General features: G+C 37.7%; 1 protein-coding gene across 1 annotated transcript; it reads right to left on the bottom strand.

Moving 5' to 3' along the window:
- Window positions 1-262: 262 nt before the first annotated feature.
- LOC113282440 (DEAD-box ATP-dependent RNA helicase 14-like) lies at window positions 263-4,549 on the bottom strand. Its single transcript, XM_026531436.1, has 9 exons — window positions 4,415-4,549; window positions 3,873-4,234; window positions 3,577-3,699; window positions 3,251-3,319; window positions 2,458-2,727; window positions 2,008-2,358; window positions 1,509-1,786; window positions 990-1,367; window positions 263-873 (listed from the first exon to the last, which is right to left on the bottom strand). Exons 2-9 carry the CDS (start codon window positions 4,182-4,184, stop codon window positions 675-677), a joined length of 1,980 nt encoding a protein of 659 aa, XP_026387221.1. The 5' UTR covers window positions 4,185-4,234; window positions 4,415-4,549; the 3' UTR covers window positions 263-674.
- Window positions 4,550-14,440: the final 9,891 nt, after the last annotated feature.

Below are 14,440 nucleotides of genomic sequence, written 5' to 3'. Positions count from 1 at the left end.
GACAAGCGATGCTGCAGCTTCTTTGGCAGCCAAAAAACACCCATGATGATTTATGAAGGGGTACCATTATTAGCAGGTTGGGCCATTATTAGTTTCATCCACTCTAAACTCGTGAATGAAAAGAAGCATCTCATGTCATATGTTTAGTTTCATTCACTCTGACATGAATGAAAAGAAGCATCTCGCATTTTTGCATTTTCCATACCAAGCCGCAACTCTAGAATGCAGTTGCTAGTTTGCTACTACACCAAGACAACCAGAGAATTACAAGCAGCTCTAGTTCATTAATTTACCTGACCAAAAGTCATCAGTTGTTCAGAACATACAAAATGAGATATGATAACAAAAGAGTTCAAATACATAATACTACCTCTATTTCCGACCAACTAAATACTACTACTGTGCCGTATAATCATAACCATAAGTTTATGCCCCTTCCCCTTTTTCCGCACACTCATGTTCCCCGTTACAGTGTTAAAAATTTCACCACTATTTCTTCTTTCTTCATTCCACACAACACCAGCAAAAAATCATATCACAAAAAGAAAAGAAAAAAACTATAACCCATGGGATCAGAACAAGTTCATTGCTGGCAGTACAGAACCTGGCATCAATCCCACTTCTCTTTATCAGTCAGAGTGAACACTGGCTCCTCCAAATTCCTCTTACAAGCACTAGTCATCAGCGCCAATCAAACCTTCCTCTACTTCCTCTTGTTTGTTATACCCTCCTTCAAATCTATTAGGGCTGCGGCTGCGGCTCCTGCTTCTTGTGCCCCACCCACTTCCCCCTTTGTTTGGGCTTCGAGGACGACGATCACTATTACGGGCACCATAGGCTCTTTCATGAAAGCTCACACCGTCAAATCCAGAACTGAAATCAAAGAAATGCTTGAGAACACACATATCTATCCAACATGACCAATTAAGTATTGACAACTAAATGATTGAAAGAAAAAAACACTTGCACACAGAAAAATAAAAAAATACCTTTCACGAGGCTGTTCTCGATCAAATCCACGACCTCCATACTCTTTCTCTGATCTGTCTGAAAATGATGAAGGCCCACGACCCCTGCCTCCAAAACTGGACTCAAAACGTCCACCACGACCACCATCACTACCTCCAGAGGAAGGACCCCATCGTTTAAACCTGTTGAACCCACCACCCCGGGATGCCAACTCACGGATCTGTGGTGGAACTCGCTGATTTGCCCCTTCTAGGAGCTTAACTAGGTCAGATGCATGTTTTGCATCATTTTCTGAAAAGAAGGTATAAGCCAGGCCCGTTGCACCTGCTCTTCCAGTTCTCCCAATCCTATGGACGTAATCTTCAACCCCAGTAGGGAAGTCATAGTTGACCACAACCCTGTACCAAAATCAACATAAGAAACTAACTCTCCTACATATCGTACTTTAATATAGTAAAGCTACTTCTATTCTGTACTAACGACAAAAAATAAATCAGGACTTTCATTCGAAGTGAAGATTTAGAAACACAAGATGATACCTGATGTCCTTTACATCCAGACCTCGAGCTGCAACATCAGTCGCAACAAGAATAGGCGCTTTCCCAGAGCGAAACTGGCTTAGCACATAATCCCTCTCACCCTGAGATTTATCCCCATGAATGGCTGCTGCCCCATAGTTACGGGTGATATTGCGAGTAAGCTGGTCACACATCTTCTTGGTTGAGCAGAAGATTATAATTTTAGAACCTGGTTCCTGTGATCGCAATATCTGTTCCAGACGCCTCTGTTTTTCCATTGGCTGGACCATTTCAACATGCTGTTGCAAGACACACCAACATACATATATATCATAAGAATTACTTCATTCATACACACCCTATCAAGTTAGATAAGATAACAATGGCAAAGAAGACTAGCATAATACTTAAAAAAACGTTAAGCAAAACAAACAAACAAAAACCTCAAGATCTAACAGACACGGCATGAATCAAAGGGAGTCTTAATCATTTTTCAAGTGACAGAAAACTTCTTTCTCACCTGAGTAATGGACTTGTTTGCAGCAAGCTCATCGGTATTCCCAATGTTAACCTGGACAGGCTTGACTAGTAAATCGGCAGCAATTTTACGCACTTCCTTGGGCCAGGTTGCAGTGTACATCAGTGTCTGTCGGCGAGGAGGTATCTCATTCACAATTTTCCGAATCTGAGGCTCAAAACCCATGTCCAACATCCTGTCTGCCTCATCAAGCACAAGGTAGGAAACCTGACGGAGGCTAATTTTTCTCATCTCCAAAATATCATTCAGGCGTCCAGGAGTCGCAACAACTATATCACATCCGCGTTCAATCTCTCTAAGCTGGGGACCTTTTGGGGCTCCACCATACAAACACTTCATAAAAATTAAAAAATCGGATTTCAGGCACCCGAAACATGCACAGAAATTGAAGAACTGCAAATAAATACATAATTTTGAGCATACGAATAATACCGTGCATTGGAGTCTTAAAGACCTCCCAAACTTCACAGCCTCGTCTTGAATTTGTGTGGCTAATTCCCTTGTCGGAGAAAGCACTAATACGGTTGGACCCATCTGAGAGTTATTCCGCACTCGCTTGAGATGCATAAACCCAGGAATTAAGTAACCCAAGGTTTTCCCTGAGCCTGTTTTTGCAATGGCAACAATATCACGACTTTGGAGAGCAATAGGCCATGACTGGGCCTGAATTGGAGTTGGAGCAGAGAACCCAGCTTGGTGTACCTGGAAAACCAAAACGAAAACCAGCAACCCCCCATGAGGTACCAGTTCAATATTCAGTTGGGTGTACTTTTTCATTCTAGCCCAAGGAATAGGTAACGTCAGAAACAACGTTATTATCCCCCACACGTAGAAACAGCCGATGCTTGCTGATGCAAGCTGGAGAGGAGAAAGTGGCCTTCTGTTCGAACCAAGTGGCAGACTGAACCATCGTCGGCGACAGCCTTGGCCACGAACTAACTGATTCGGAAAGCCCTTCTCAAAAATGGTGCACCATTAAAGGGCGCTCCAACTGAAGCCCCCATATAAAGGTGGCACAGCGTACGACATTAGCTCCTCGCTGGAGCAAATATCGCACCTGCGACAAAAAAGGACAGACATCATAGCCATAAGTCTGAAATCCGAAAATCAGATCTCCAGCAAATACATAACTTGCACAGCAAACAGCCTTAGCACAAAGAGTCATGAAACTTACACGAGCTCCTATGGACATGGTAGAGACAAACAGAAAGAAACAAAACACTACCTCTCTAAGTAGTTCTGGAGGAAAGCCCGTGGATTCAAATGATGAAAATGGAGCTGGTACATCATCCCCCTGAAACAAGATTAATAGTCAGCATTACTAAAATGTGAGCCAAGAAATAAAAGAAAATATATAATTAATATCCCAACAAAAACACAAAAAAAAAGATTTTTCATACAGAAACACAAGAAAATGTTGACAGCAAATATGTATAAAATTTTATAGTCCTATATAGACATAGATACATCTGAACCATGATATGCAGACCCATCGGAACAAATAAGACAGCTCGCAATGTGAAATTAATCAAAATCAAATCATATTCTTACAGAAACAGAAATTTCATGCTGGCGGCGATAGGCCTCAGGTGTTGGAGTCGGACCACTCCCTACTTTGGCAGCCACTCCAATTGAGACAGCATCTGCGTTTCCGCTTCCATTTCTTGCCTGATACTGAAGATCAACAGGAAACCTCAGTTAGCCAGCATTACAAAAAAGTAAGAAGCTGCAATATGTTATACTAACAGCAAACGAGCACTGAGGCCCAGCAATTTAAACAAATAAACACCCAACAGTGACATGCAATGCTTACTAAAATTTTCACATGAGAACATAGTAATATATACCTGTAGCTTATCCACAGCATTGATTTCACTATTATACCGACCATTTTCTTCTCTACCAGTCCTATTTTGCCCTTGAGACGACGACTGATTAACTTGAACAGAGGAACTCATGGGCACTGCTGCAAGTTTTGGTGGAGCCGCAGGCGAAGAAGCAGCAATAGGCCTCTCGTACTGAGTAGTATTAGTCACCGGATTCCAAAAATACAAATACCCAGTGTTTCCGTCAACCAATCCTTTCCATGGCTTAGGTAGTGTTGGATCTTCTGGTGCGTAACGTGGTCCACTCGGTGCAGAAGATATTGTTGCAGCCATTTGAACAGAGATTCAACGAGATAAAAATATTCAAACAATAAGCTCCAACCCTGAAAAACAACAACAACAACAACACAACAACAATCAAACCCTAAAAATCATCTGGGTGATGCCAAAAAAAAAAAAAATCTGAAACCCTAGGTTTACAAAATCAGATCCAAACAAAAACAACGAAAAAAAACAAAAACAAACATAAACCCTAAACGAAAACAAATAGGTAAAACACAAACCAGAATGGTCAGGGTGTTGCTAAGGTGAAGATGAGATGTTCGTTCCCTTTCCTTTTGATGTGTTGTTGTTGAGGAATTTCTCAATTGGCGCTTCTGAGGAACAGAGAGCGTCAAATGGGAAAAAGAATTTCTGAGGTGTAGTTTCTCATGTATTTATGGTTGTGAAAAGAAGATTAAGGATCTGAGAGTATTTTAACTCTGGTTAAGGTTTGACGGTTGCGATTAAGTTCATAGAACTAACCTTGGTTAAAAGAAAAAATATCAGTGGTTTTGTTTTAGTGGGACTTGGGGTATTTTGTATCGGTCCGCGTTTATTGATGAGATGGCGACAACTGTACAAGTACGTGGTGGATCTTATAACACGTGTTTGTTACCGGAACCTCATTACGTGAGCCGATTAAAACCGTCGTCCCGTCGAATATCACAGCAGCAAACAGCACTGCCGCCGAGAAAATATCCTTGATCACACGTTTTAAGAAACAACAATTTATACGTACTAAAAGAGATTTTATTCATCAACGAAGCTCGGTTCGACTGAGTCTTATGGACTAGATTAGCAGAAAAGTGTTGCAGTTCAAAAGAAAAGTGTGGCGTATTTGTTAACACTACTAGTTTTCTCTCCTAGCATGTGCTGACAGGTGAAGTAGCAGCGAGATTGAAGCGTTGAATGGTTCAGCTCAGCGCTCACAAAAATCGCACGGATCACAAAAATCACAAAATTTGATTTGACGTCTGAAATTGGTTGCGTTGAACCAAACATCGTTGGGCGGTGGTCCAGCTGACGTGGGATGCTAATCTAGCTGCTATATTAGCACTCCCACAGGACTTAGGAAGTAGTCATGGCTGACGTGGACTGTTAATCTAGCTGCTAGATTAGCACCCCATAGGACTAAGCCTTATGGAAGGTTTTTCAAGGTCAACGTAGACGTTCGAATACAAATCTGCTTTTGGCTTCTGCTTCACAAAAAGGTAACTTTTCTGCTTCCAGAAGTTTTTTTCTTGAAATATTATTGCCAAACTGACTTCTGACTTTTTGACTTCCAGAAGTCGAAAACCAACTTCTGAGTGTACATCCAAACACATCTAGTGTTTGCATATCTTGACAAAGATCATCCGGATATTCAAAGCTAATAGCCCGTTTGGATAACACATCATAAGTAGCTTTTCGACGATCAGAAGTCAGTTTGGCTGTCAAATTTCAAAACAACTTATAGAAATCGAAAAGCTAACTTTTTGTGAAGCAAAATAGTTTTGCTTCTGACTTCGACTTCTGGAGAAGCAGAAGTCAGAAAAAGATTTGTATCCAAATGCGACTAATAGGACAGCCACTTCATTGTTCTTCCTATTAAGTAACTTATAGATCCAAGTACTTAACAAAAACTTAGTATCCAAAATTAAACCCTGGTTTCTCCAATGAACATAAGAAGTCTGCTCAGTAACAAATTTTATTAGAACTTCACAGTCTGGCTCAAACTCTACTTTATTCAGATTTTTGGTAATGGCCCAGCTAACTGCTTCCTTCAATGCTAGACACTCAAGTTCCTCCACTTCGTTATCCTCAATCAGTACTCCATTAAAGTATCTCCCTTTGACTCCAAAACAACAACAACCCTGTTTAGTCTCTTTAAAATACGAGGCATCCAAGTTAATTTTCCATAAATTTTGATCTGGTGTTCTCCATATTTGCACTTACAACATGGTATTATGTCTTACAGTCATCCCATTCCCCATAAGACTGTCATTTACCAGAGAGTTAATACTAGCAATAGTTACAGCCATGTTAGGCTTAATGTTATGAAATATCAAAGAACATCTATTCTTCCAGATTATCCAAACTGTAAAAATAAAAAGACATAAAGATTTGTGATCCATTCTACCTGAAACACTATTCAGCTGAGGATCTGCCGAGAACCAAGAAATAACCCAACCATGAAAAATCACCAAAATCATTTAATACATTACCAACATTAACGACAACCCCTAACCAAACAGATCTAGCATAAGGACATTCAATAAGAATAAATATCAGCTGCGCACTGCAATGAACATCAATATCGTTTTATAACACATACTAATCTTGTGTCTAGTTGGAACTATCTCCTAATGCATTTTCATATAAATATAAATAGTTTAGTTTTACAAGGAATTTTAAGCTTCCACACATGAGAAGATATACCTACAAAATGAGTCAAATTATCACTTAAAACCTTATAAGCACTTTTAACAGAAAAATTACCCTTTCTATCTGGAGTCCACATAAGCTTGTCAGAACCAATTGCAAAAACATTCATAGCAAGAATTTTGGTAGCAGATTCAGGACTAAACAAGAAATTAACCAAATGGATGTTCCATACTCTAATCACATGGATAAACAAATTGTACACAAAATTGTAAGAAAAAAAATTAATCAATCCTTCGGCTGGAACAGGTGCATGATCTAAACCAACAACCCAACAACCCATCCAAATTCTAATTTTAGTCCCACACCTCACTGCCCAAAACCTGTTAACTTCAATGATATCTCTACATTTATAGATGCCCTTCCAGACCGAAGAACTAGTATCATTTTGTTTATCTTGATGAACAAAACCATATGAACTAAAGTATTTTGCTTCCATAATTTTAACCTGCAAAGCATCAGATTCAGTACAAGCTTTCCAAGTTGATTACCTTATTAGAGCATCATTAAAAACTTCAAGGTCTCTAAATACTAGACCACTTAATTCTTTAGGCTTATTAATAGAATTCCAAGAAATGAATTTCAGACTCTTATTCTCCTTATGACCCCACCAAAAATTTCTCTAAAGAGCATCAAATTTAGCAATAAGAGTACTAGGTATTTTGAAGCAGCCTATTTGGTAAGCAGGTAAAGAGTTTAAAACAGACTTAATCATAGTAGAATCTACCTTCTTGATTAAGAGTTATGCCCACCCAATTCTTAAGTATAGCTTCAAAGGATTGACAAATTGGATTAAAGGATTTTACATTAGGCCTTCCTAAAAGAAGAGGAGCACTCAAATATCTTTCAGAATCATTCACACTTTACATGTTAAGAGTCTTACCATGATCAGTACAAGCACATGGACTAATATTATTGTTAAAATAGACAAATGACTTATCGAAATTCAGCATTTGACCAGAAAGCTTACCAAAATTGTGTAAGATGTTTAGGGTATTTTTTATGCATGTTACATATTAGCATTTCCAAAAAAAGAATATCATCTGCAAAGAGCAAGTGAGTAATATGAGGGGCTTCCTTGGAAGCTTTGATACCTGAAATTTTCTTACTGGTTTTAACAACTAGTGAACTTCTAGAAAGGAATTACATTTCCAAAATAAAAAAATAAGGGGACAAAGAGTACCCTTGTATGATACCTGAAAAGACGAGGGTACCCAAATATACCTCAATCTAAAACTTTTCCACCTATAAGTCCTTTATCCGAAAGTGATTGTCTATGGACTGAGTCGAGACAATACAACTAATCGGTTTACACTTTGTGTGATCGTCTATGGATATGAGATCGACAATACAACAACGAAGTATTTTACTTGATAAGAGGTTCAGACTTAACCAAACACAATAGGATTACTATCAAGTAAATATGAATTAAGGTTTGTGTATTTTACTTCTAATTATAATAAAAACAATTATAATTGCGGAAATAGAAAGTAAAAGACACATCAAGATTTTGTTAACGAGAAAACCGCAAATGCAGAAAAACCCCGGGACCTTGTCCAGAATTGAATACTCTCAGGATTAAGCTGTTATACAAAATCAAACCAACTTCATATAGTTGAGACCAAGCAACTAAACCTATAGTTCACCTAGTTCCGTATGTATTCCCACGCCTCCAACTTGTAATAAGTCACGTACTTGGAACAATTCCTTTGGTTCGTATTCCAAACAGTAAAGGAACAACAAATCTGTTTGGTATCAACTCTTTTCAACCAAGTGATGTGAGTTCGACAAAAGGCTCTTCAGTTTATCCCAATAAACTCCTTTGTCAGGTCCTTAGATCTATCTACTAACAATTACCGAAGTAATCGTCTAGATTTTGCAATCAATACTTTGAATCACAAAGAAACGTATTGATACCGATCTACTCAACTAATCAATCCAATTTACCACAAGGATAAACTGATTATAGTTGGATCCTCTTTAACCGAAACAAGTATTGTGCACACCAAAGATTATGAACCCAAATCAGAAATCTTCAAAGTCTTCTTTGTCTTCAAATCTTCTTAGATCTTCAATAAACACCTGCACACAATCAACTTGAATCTCTTGTGATCAATCACGCAAAAAACGGAGCCTGTTAACAATGGATTACCGCAAGACTTCTTTAGAACTACAAACACTCTAAAGATCCCTGTCGAAACTTCAATCTAGTTTGAGTGAATCTTATATCAGAAGAGAAGATTCTCAAGCATAAACAAACTAGGTGCAATCAAAGTTCAACAAACGTTAGTCAATCAAATCAATAGAAAACTAATAATAAACCGCAATTATCTAGTTTCCCACCAACAGTACTAATAGAGCTTCTCAATCCCAAAGTCGTAAGAAATTTCGCCTAATTAGGTTACTTTTCCCCAAATTGACTGTGAACTAGGGTTTAGGATTTTTACCTCACCAACTGTGATGAGACAATTCCATCTTCGACCCATACTTCTTCTGCTTCCCTTGCGTAATTCCCATGCTTCAATTTCATCTCTAGGTCACCTACTTCATCAACCTCTCACGCTTAGGGTTTCAGGGAAGAAACGTGAGAGATTGAGGGAATAGGGGGCTAGATAGTTAGGGGGTGATGATGGGTTGGTAGTTTAGGGATGATGTGAGACAGGTAGAGGTGGTGGCGCGGCAGTTGCAGGGAGTGGTGGTGGTTCTGCAACTGTCGGGGTAGGGGAGAAAGATGGAGAAGAAGAAAGAGAAGAGAACAGAAGAATGGTCGATGTTTTTAGGTTAATAGGTATAGGTTGCTAGTGTGTGAGGCGGGGTATCAAAGTTCTATATTGGCGAATCTGAGTCACTGGATGCGAAGCTGTAGGTGAATCGGATGGCTACCCCTGAAGAGGCTGGTAGCGACCGTCGGATGTCTTGATACAACGAAGTTAACGGCGAAGATCGAGGTTAGGTGCTGTAGTGTTTAGCGGAAGTATCGATATTTTGATGCACTCTACTGAAGCGACCATTGGATTTCGATGATCCAATCCGACGGCTGAATATGAAGGCGGGTATGGATATTGGAAATGGGTTTGGGTGAGGGTTTTGGGCCTTGGGTATGCCAAGCCCATATCTTCTTTAAGAACAATTCTTCATCTTCAAGCCCACTTCTAGCCTTTTGGTCTTGTGCACAACATTCTTCGCGGCTTCCTTGTGTAATTCCTCCGGCTTTTCACTACTTTTCTGCTCTTTTCGCTCCGATATTCATCCAAACTTTATTTATTACCTAAAAATGCAAAATTAATTAATAAAAATATTTATTCTTGAAAACAATGAAAATACAGAATATGGGATAAAATGTAGAATTAATGCACAAAAGATGAGTTAAATGCCAAGAAAAATATATAGAAATATGCACTTTTTAGCACTCATCAAATACCCCCAAACCTGAATTTTACTTGTCCTCAAGTAAAACAAAACTAAGGAAATCCTACCTATACCACTGTCGCTGGTCTCTCGAATGCATTTAGCCTATGCACTAAGCCTTTTAAACCACTAAGTGTCCCTAGTGGACGAGTGAAGTCTCATGAAGGTTTGCTTAGAACGTACCTACAAAGTTCTAGGTCAAAATATAAGCTCAGATTCCATCAAATGTGACATGTGCAAGTCATTTTAAGCTCACAGCAAAATGGAGATGTCAATCTAGCTATCAAAGGCACAATCCTAGCACTGATAACAAATAAAGACATGTGATAAGAGTGTAAAGTGTATCTACACATGTTTCTAGAATGACCTGAAATTATGACTACTAACCACCAAGAGATAGTTTTTAGGCTAAGAACCGAATTCTAAGCCAAGCTAGCTGTCCGGCTTTACGAGAATTGTGAATGTTCACCCAATGAGTTGGTGATATTTCAGTTTACCCGCGTTATACATCGATGGCTGCACCCTCCTTGCTTATTACAAGACTATTTACAAAAAAGATGACTCTTTACATGACTCTTATTTACATTGATTACTCTCTTTTTATTTTTGGAACAAGAGAGAATATTGTCTTTAACATGACAAAACATGGAATAAATACTTGATTGAATTTTTTTTTTTTTTTTTTTTTTTTTTTGATTTTTTTTTTTTTTTGTAAGAAATAACTTTGATCTTTACAACATAGTGACACTTTTGATACATGAACAAAAAGAAAAACATAATTACATGACTCTTAGCAAGAGGTGGCCCTTATCGAATGCATCCGGTCAAATTCTATGGTTGCTTTTCTTAACGTATCCTCCAACTTCTATCCCAGCCAACCAAAGAACAAGCTAGTCAAGTCTCATTCAGTATTCTAAAGTGATTGGCAATCTAACTTCCTATCAAACACCTTGAAGATCGAGGCTATACATGTATTGGTAGATCGTGCGCGTGCAATTTCTTATCACTATGTGAATTGTGCTAGAATCAGGGTGCCTAAATATCTAGACTAAGACTCCTAAAAATTACATATTTGCACAAGAGTCAACATTTCAAGGTAAATGAGCTCCATTTTTATGTTTTTTTCATTTTTTTTTTTTTTTTTTTTTTTTTCATTTTTTCAAAAAGAAGGAGTTCTTGTTTTCAATTATGGCATATTATCAAAGTATCTACTTTTCACCCCCAAACCTAAACTAAACATTGTCCTCAATGTTTCAAAATATGAACAAAATTATAATACAACATATGAAGAGGATCATGTTGAGTAGAGAAAAAGGAAAGAGAATACCCGATTTCGGCGAAAGCAAGATTAGAACTCCGTTATTCAAGGAAAAAAAATCCAACATATTTCAGCCGAGATCATATTGGATTAGCAAAATATATACAAAAGGAACAAAAGGGTTTTAAGAAATTTTATCTACTGGATTATATACAAAAAATTCACCATACACTAACAATCTAAAGAGTTGAGGATCAACCCAAAAGACAAAGTGTAGAGGTTTCAACAGCTTCACACAATAATAATATGATAGGCATGCAAGTGAAGCTGTGAAACAAAATGAGCTACCCCCAAACCTGGATTTTTCAACAGAGAAAATTTTGGATACAAAATCTCGCAGTTTTGGGGGTTCATCATGCACAAGGTCTAATTCGAAATGAACTTTGCTAGGGACGGGTACACATGCTAATTCCAACTGTGGTTCCTCAAAGATATTATACTTAGATGCAAAATAGTCCAAAAGTACTTAGGAAGCACACAGTTCCAAACCTAGATTAGGGACTCTCAGAAAAATTGGTTTGACAATATGGGTACAAACCAACTCTAGGTTGGGTGGAAGGGTATCAGATTGTGACTTAGGCAAGAAAGTGACATCTAAGTGTCTCACATGCATGAGATCAAGAATATCAGTATTATCAGTCACATCAGCATATCTAAGTCACACTCAAGATGTGTAGCATGCTCATCATCAAAAAATTTGCACAAGTCCTAATTCAGAATCGTGGTTATCCGATATATTCAAATTATCATCAACAGAAGCAATATATTGTGGCTTAAGTATGGAATCAGACACATCAACTATGTTTTCCTGCATAGGATCATTAGTGTGAACAGAAGATTTACCTAAGTCATGCTCTTCACAGGATAATTGCACAATATCAAAATCAGTATCAACATCACATGCATATGGAATATTAGAAGAAATATCATTCATGAAGGTCGGGGCAGAAAAGCCTATTGTATTTGAAACCAAAGGTTCCACAACATTTTCAGCATAGACATGTTCTTCTAACATAACATTATCATTATCATCATCATAGTAATATGCATACTTGTCCCTATTAGCAGTTGTGGTGTCATTAGTCAACTCATGTTCCTCTAGATTAGGTTCATATTCAATATCATACACATGAGAAGGACTAGACATGCTATTTTCAAAGTTCAATTCATTACCACCTATATCATGTGATAGTTTCTCAGTTTCCCTAATGGATTCCCATTGACGGGTTTTCTCCGCAATCTCAGCTAAAAATTTCCATGCATCATCCACAGTTTTATCAAGAAATTCACCATTACACATACACTCAACCATGGCTCGAGATTTAAAGTCTAGTCCCTCATAGAGGATAGCGACAAGTCTCCACTTCTCAAATCCATGGTGTGGACATTCGCTCAACAAATCATTAAAACGTTCAAAATAGTCAAAAACAGTTTCCTCATCCAATTGGACAAAACAATTGATACTTTGACGAATAGCGATGGTCCTATGATGTGGAAAGATTTTTTTAAAAAATAGATCTGTGAGTTGGTCCCAAGTGTTGATTGATTGTGGTCTCAAACCGTAAAACCATGTTTTGGCCCTTTCCTTTAGAGAAAATGTAAACAAACGCAATTTCAGAGTCTTCGGACATATGATCAGGTTGCATATTCCGAAAATTGTTCAAACTCTCTTACATGAGTATAGGGGTTCTCAGAATCGAACCCTCGAAATAAAGGAAGTATTTGTATCATGCTTGCATTTATTTTAAAAGGGTTATTGGTTTGAGGTAAGACAATACATGATAATGGAATTTTTATTGTGGGATACATGTATTCATGGAGAGTATTAGGTTGGCCCATATTGAAAAGACACAAAGCCCACTATTTGGTTTTAAAGGGTTTTCAAAATTGGTTTTATGGGAAAATTTTGGTTTTGATGGGAATGAAAAACATTTGGTTTTTGATGGGAAACATTTGGTTTTTATGGGTTTTGAAAACTTTGGTTTTTATGGGATTAAAAATTTGGTTTTCGAAATTAGGAGCAATTTTTTTTTTTTTTTTGCCCAAAATTTAGTTTAAAAGAAACTACAAGCCTAACAAACAACTAAATTACAAGCCCAATAAAGAAAGAAATAAAAATAAAACTAATTATTACAAACCCACAAAAAAAAAAGAAAATAAAAATAAAACTAAAATTATTACAATCCCAAATAAAAAAAAAGAAAAAATAAAAGAAATAAAATTAAAATAATTATTACATGCCCAAAAAGATAATTACAATTACAAACCAAAAAAATTACAAGCCCAAAAAATTTGGGTTTGGGTTTAGGCTTACCTTTTTGGAGGGAAGCCCAGTTGGGCTTTTATCCCTTTTCTTAAGTTGCACAAGCCCAGTTGGGCTTTGGATCTTCCTAAATTTTTGTTGGAGAGGCCCAGTTGGGCTTTTGTTTCTTTATTGCACAGCCCAGCAACAGAAGCTTGGCAGCAGGATCACTACTGCAGTTCAAACAGCAAGCCCAGCAGAATTGTTCAACAGCAAGTGAGCTTGTTCAATTGCAGCAGCTTTTGTTCTGAACCCAACAGCAAGGCAAAAGCAAGAGCAATAACAAGAGCAAGAGAAAGAAGCAAGACAATGCACTAAAGAGGTAAGACAATGCCTAACAGGAAGTGCAAGAACAGGGACTATGCTTACACTAAGCTAAGCTAAAAGATGCAACTAAGTAAGCAAGAACAGCAAAGATGCTTGGTAATGCAAAACAGTATGCAAGAACAGTTAAATGCTTACACTAAATGCACAGAAGCAAGTGAGACTAAGATGCAGTTACACAGTGATGCTTATGCAAATGGATGCAGTGCAAGAAGATATGCAAGAATATAAGATGACAAGTATGCCAATATGATGTAAGATGCAATGCAGATGGCACAAGCTTCAGATGACAAATAAAAAAGTTACAGGACAGAATCAATGAGCTGCAAGATGAGTTGATAACTGAATATGCAGGACAAAACTAGATGCAAGCTAAAGCTAATGATGCATCCATAAAGGCTAGATGGTGCAAGTTAAGAATTCTGTGAGGCTAGATGACAGTAAATGAAAGAATGCAAGAATGCAGTTGTAATGAAACAATAAATGCAGTGAAGA

This window comes from Papaver somniferum, chromosome 5, assembly GCF_003573695.1.
Source record: "Papaver somniferum cultivar HN1 chromosome 5, ASM357369v1, whole genome shotgun sequence".
In the NCBI taxonomy this organism is placed as follows: Eukaryota; Viridiplantae; Streptophyta; class Magnoliopsida; order Ranunculales; family Papaveraceae; genus Papaver; species Papaver somniferum.
This window is presented reverse-complemented; position numbering and strand designations above follow the sequence as displayed.

Bases quoted from the DNA above. Each gene is read 5' to 3' on its own strand.
- LOC113282440 (XM_026531436.1), bottom strand. From the start codon at position 4,184: ATGGCTGCAACAATATCTTCTGCACCGAGTGGACCACGTTACGCACCA. The intron at 1,368-1,508 runs GTATCATCTTGT...ATTTTGGTACAG, and splicing joins CTGGATGTAAAGGACATCAG to GGTTGTGGTCAACTATGACT. The intron at 874-989 runs GTATTTTTTTAT...CTTTGATTTCAG, and splicing joins CGAGAACAGCCTCGTGAAAG to TTCTGGATTTGACGGTGTGA.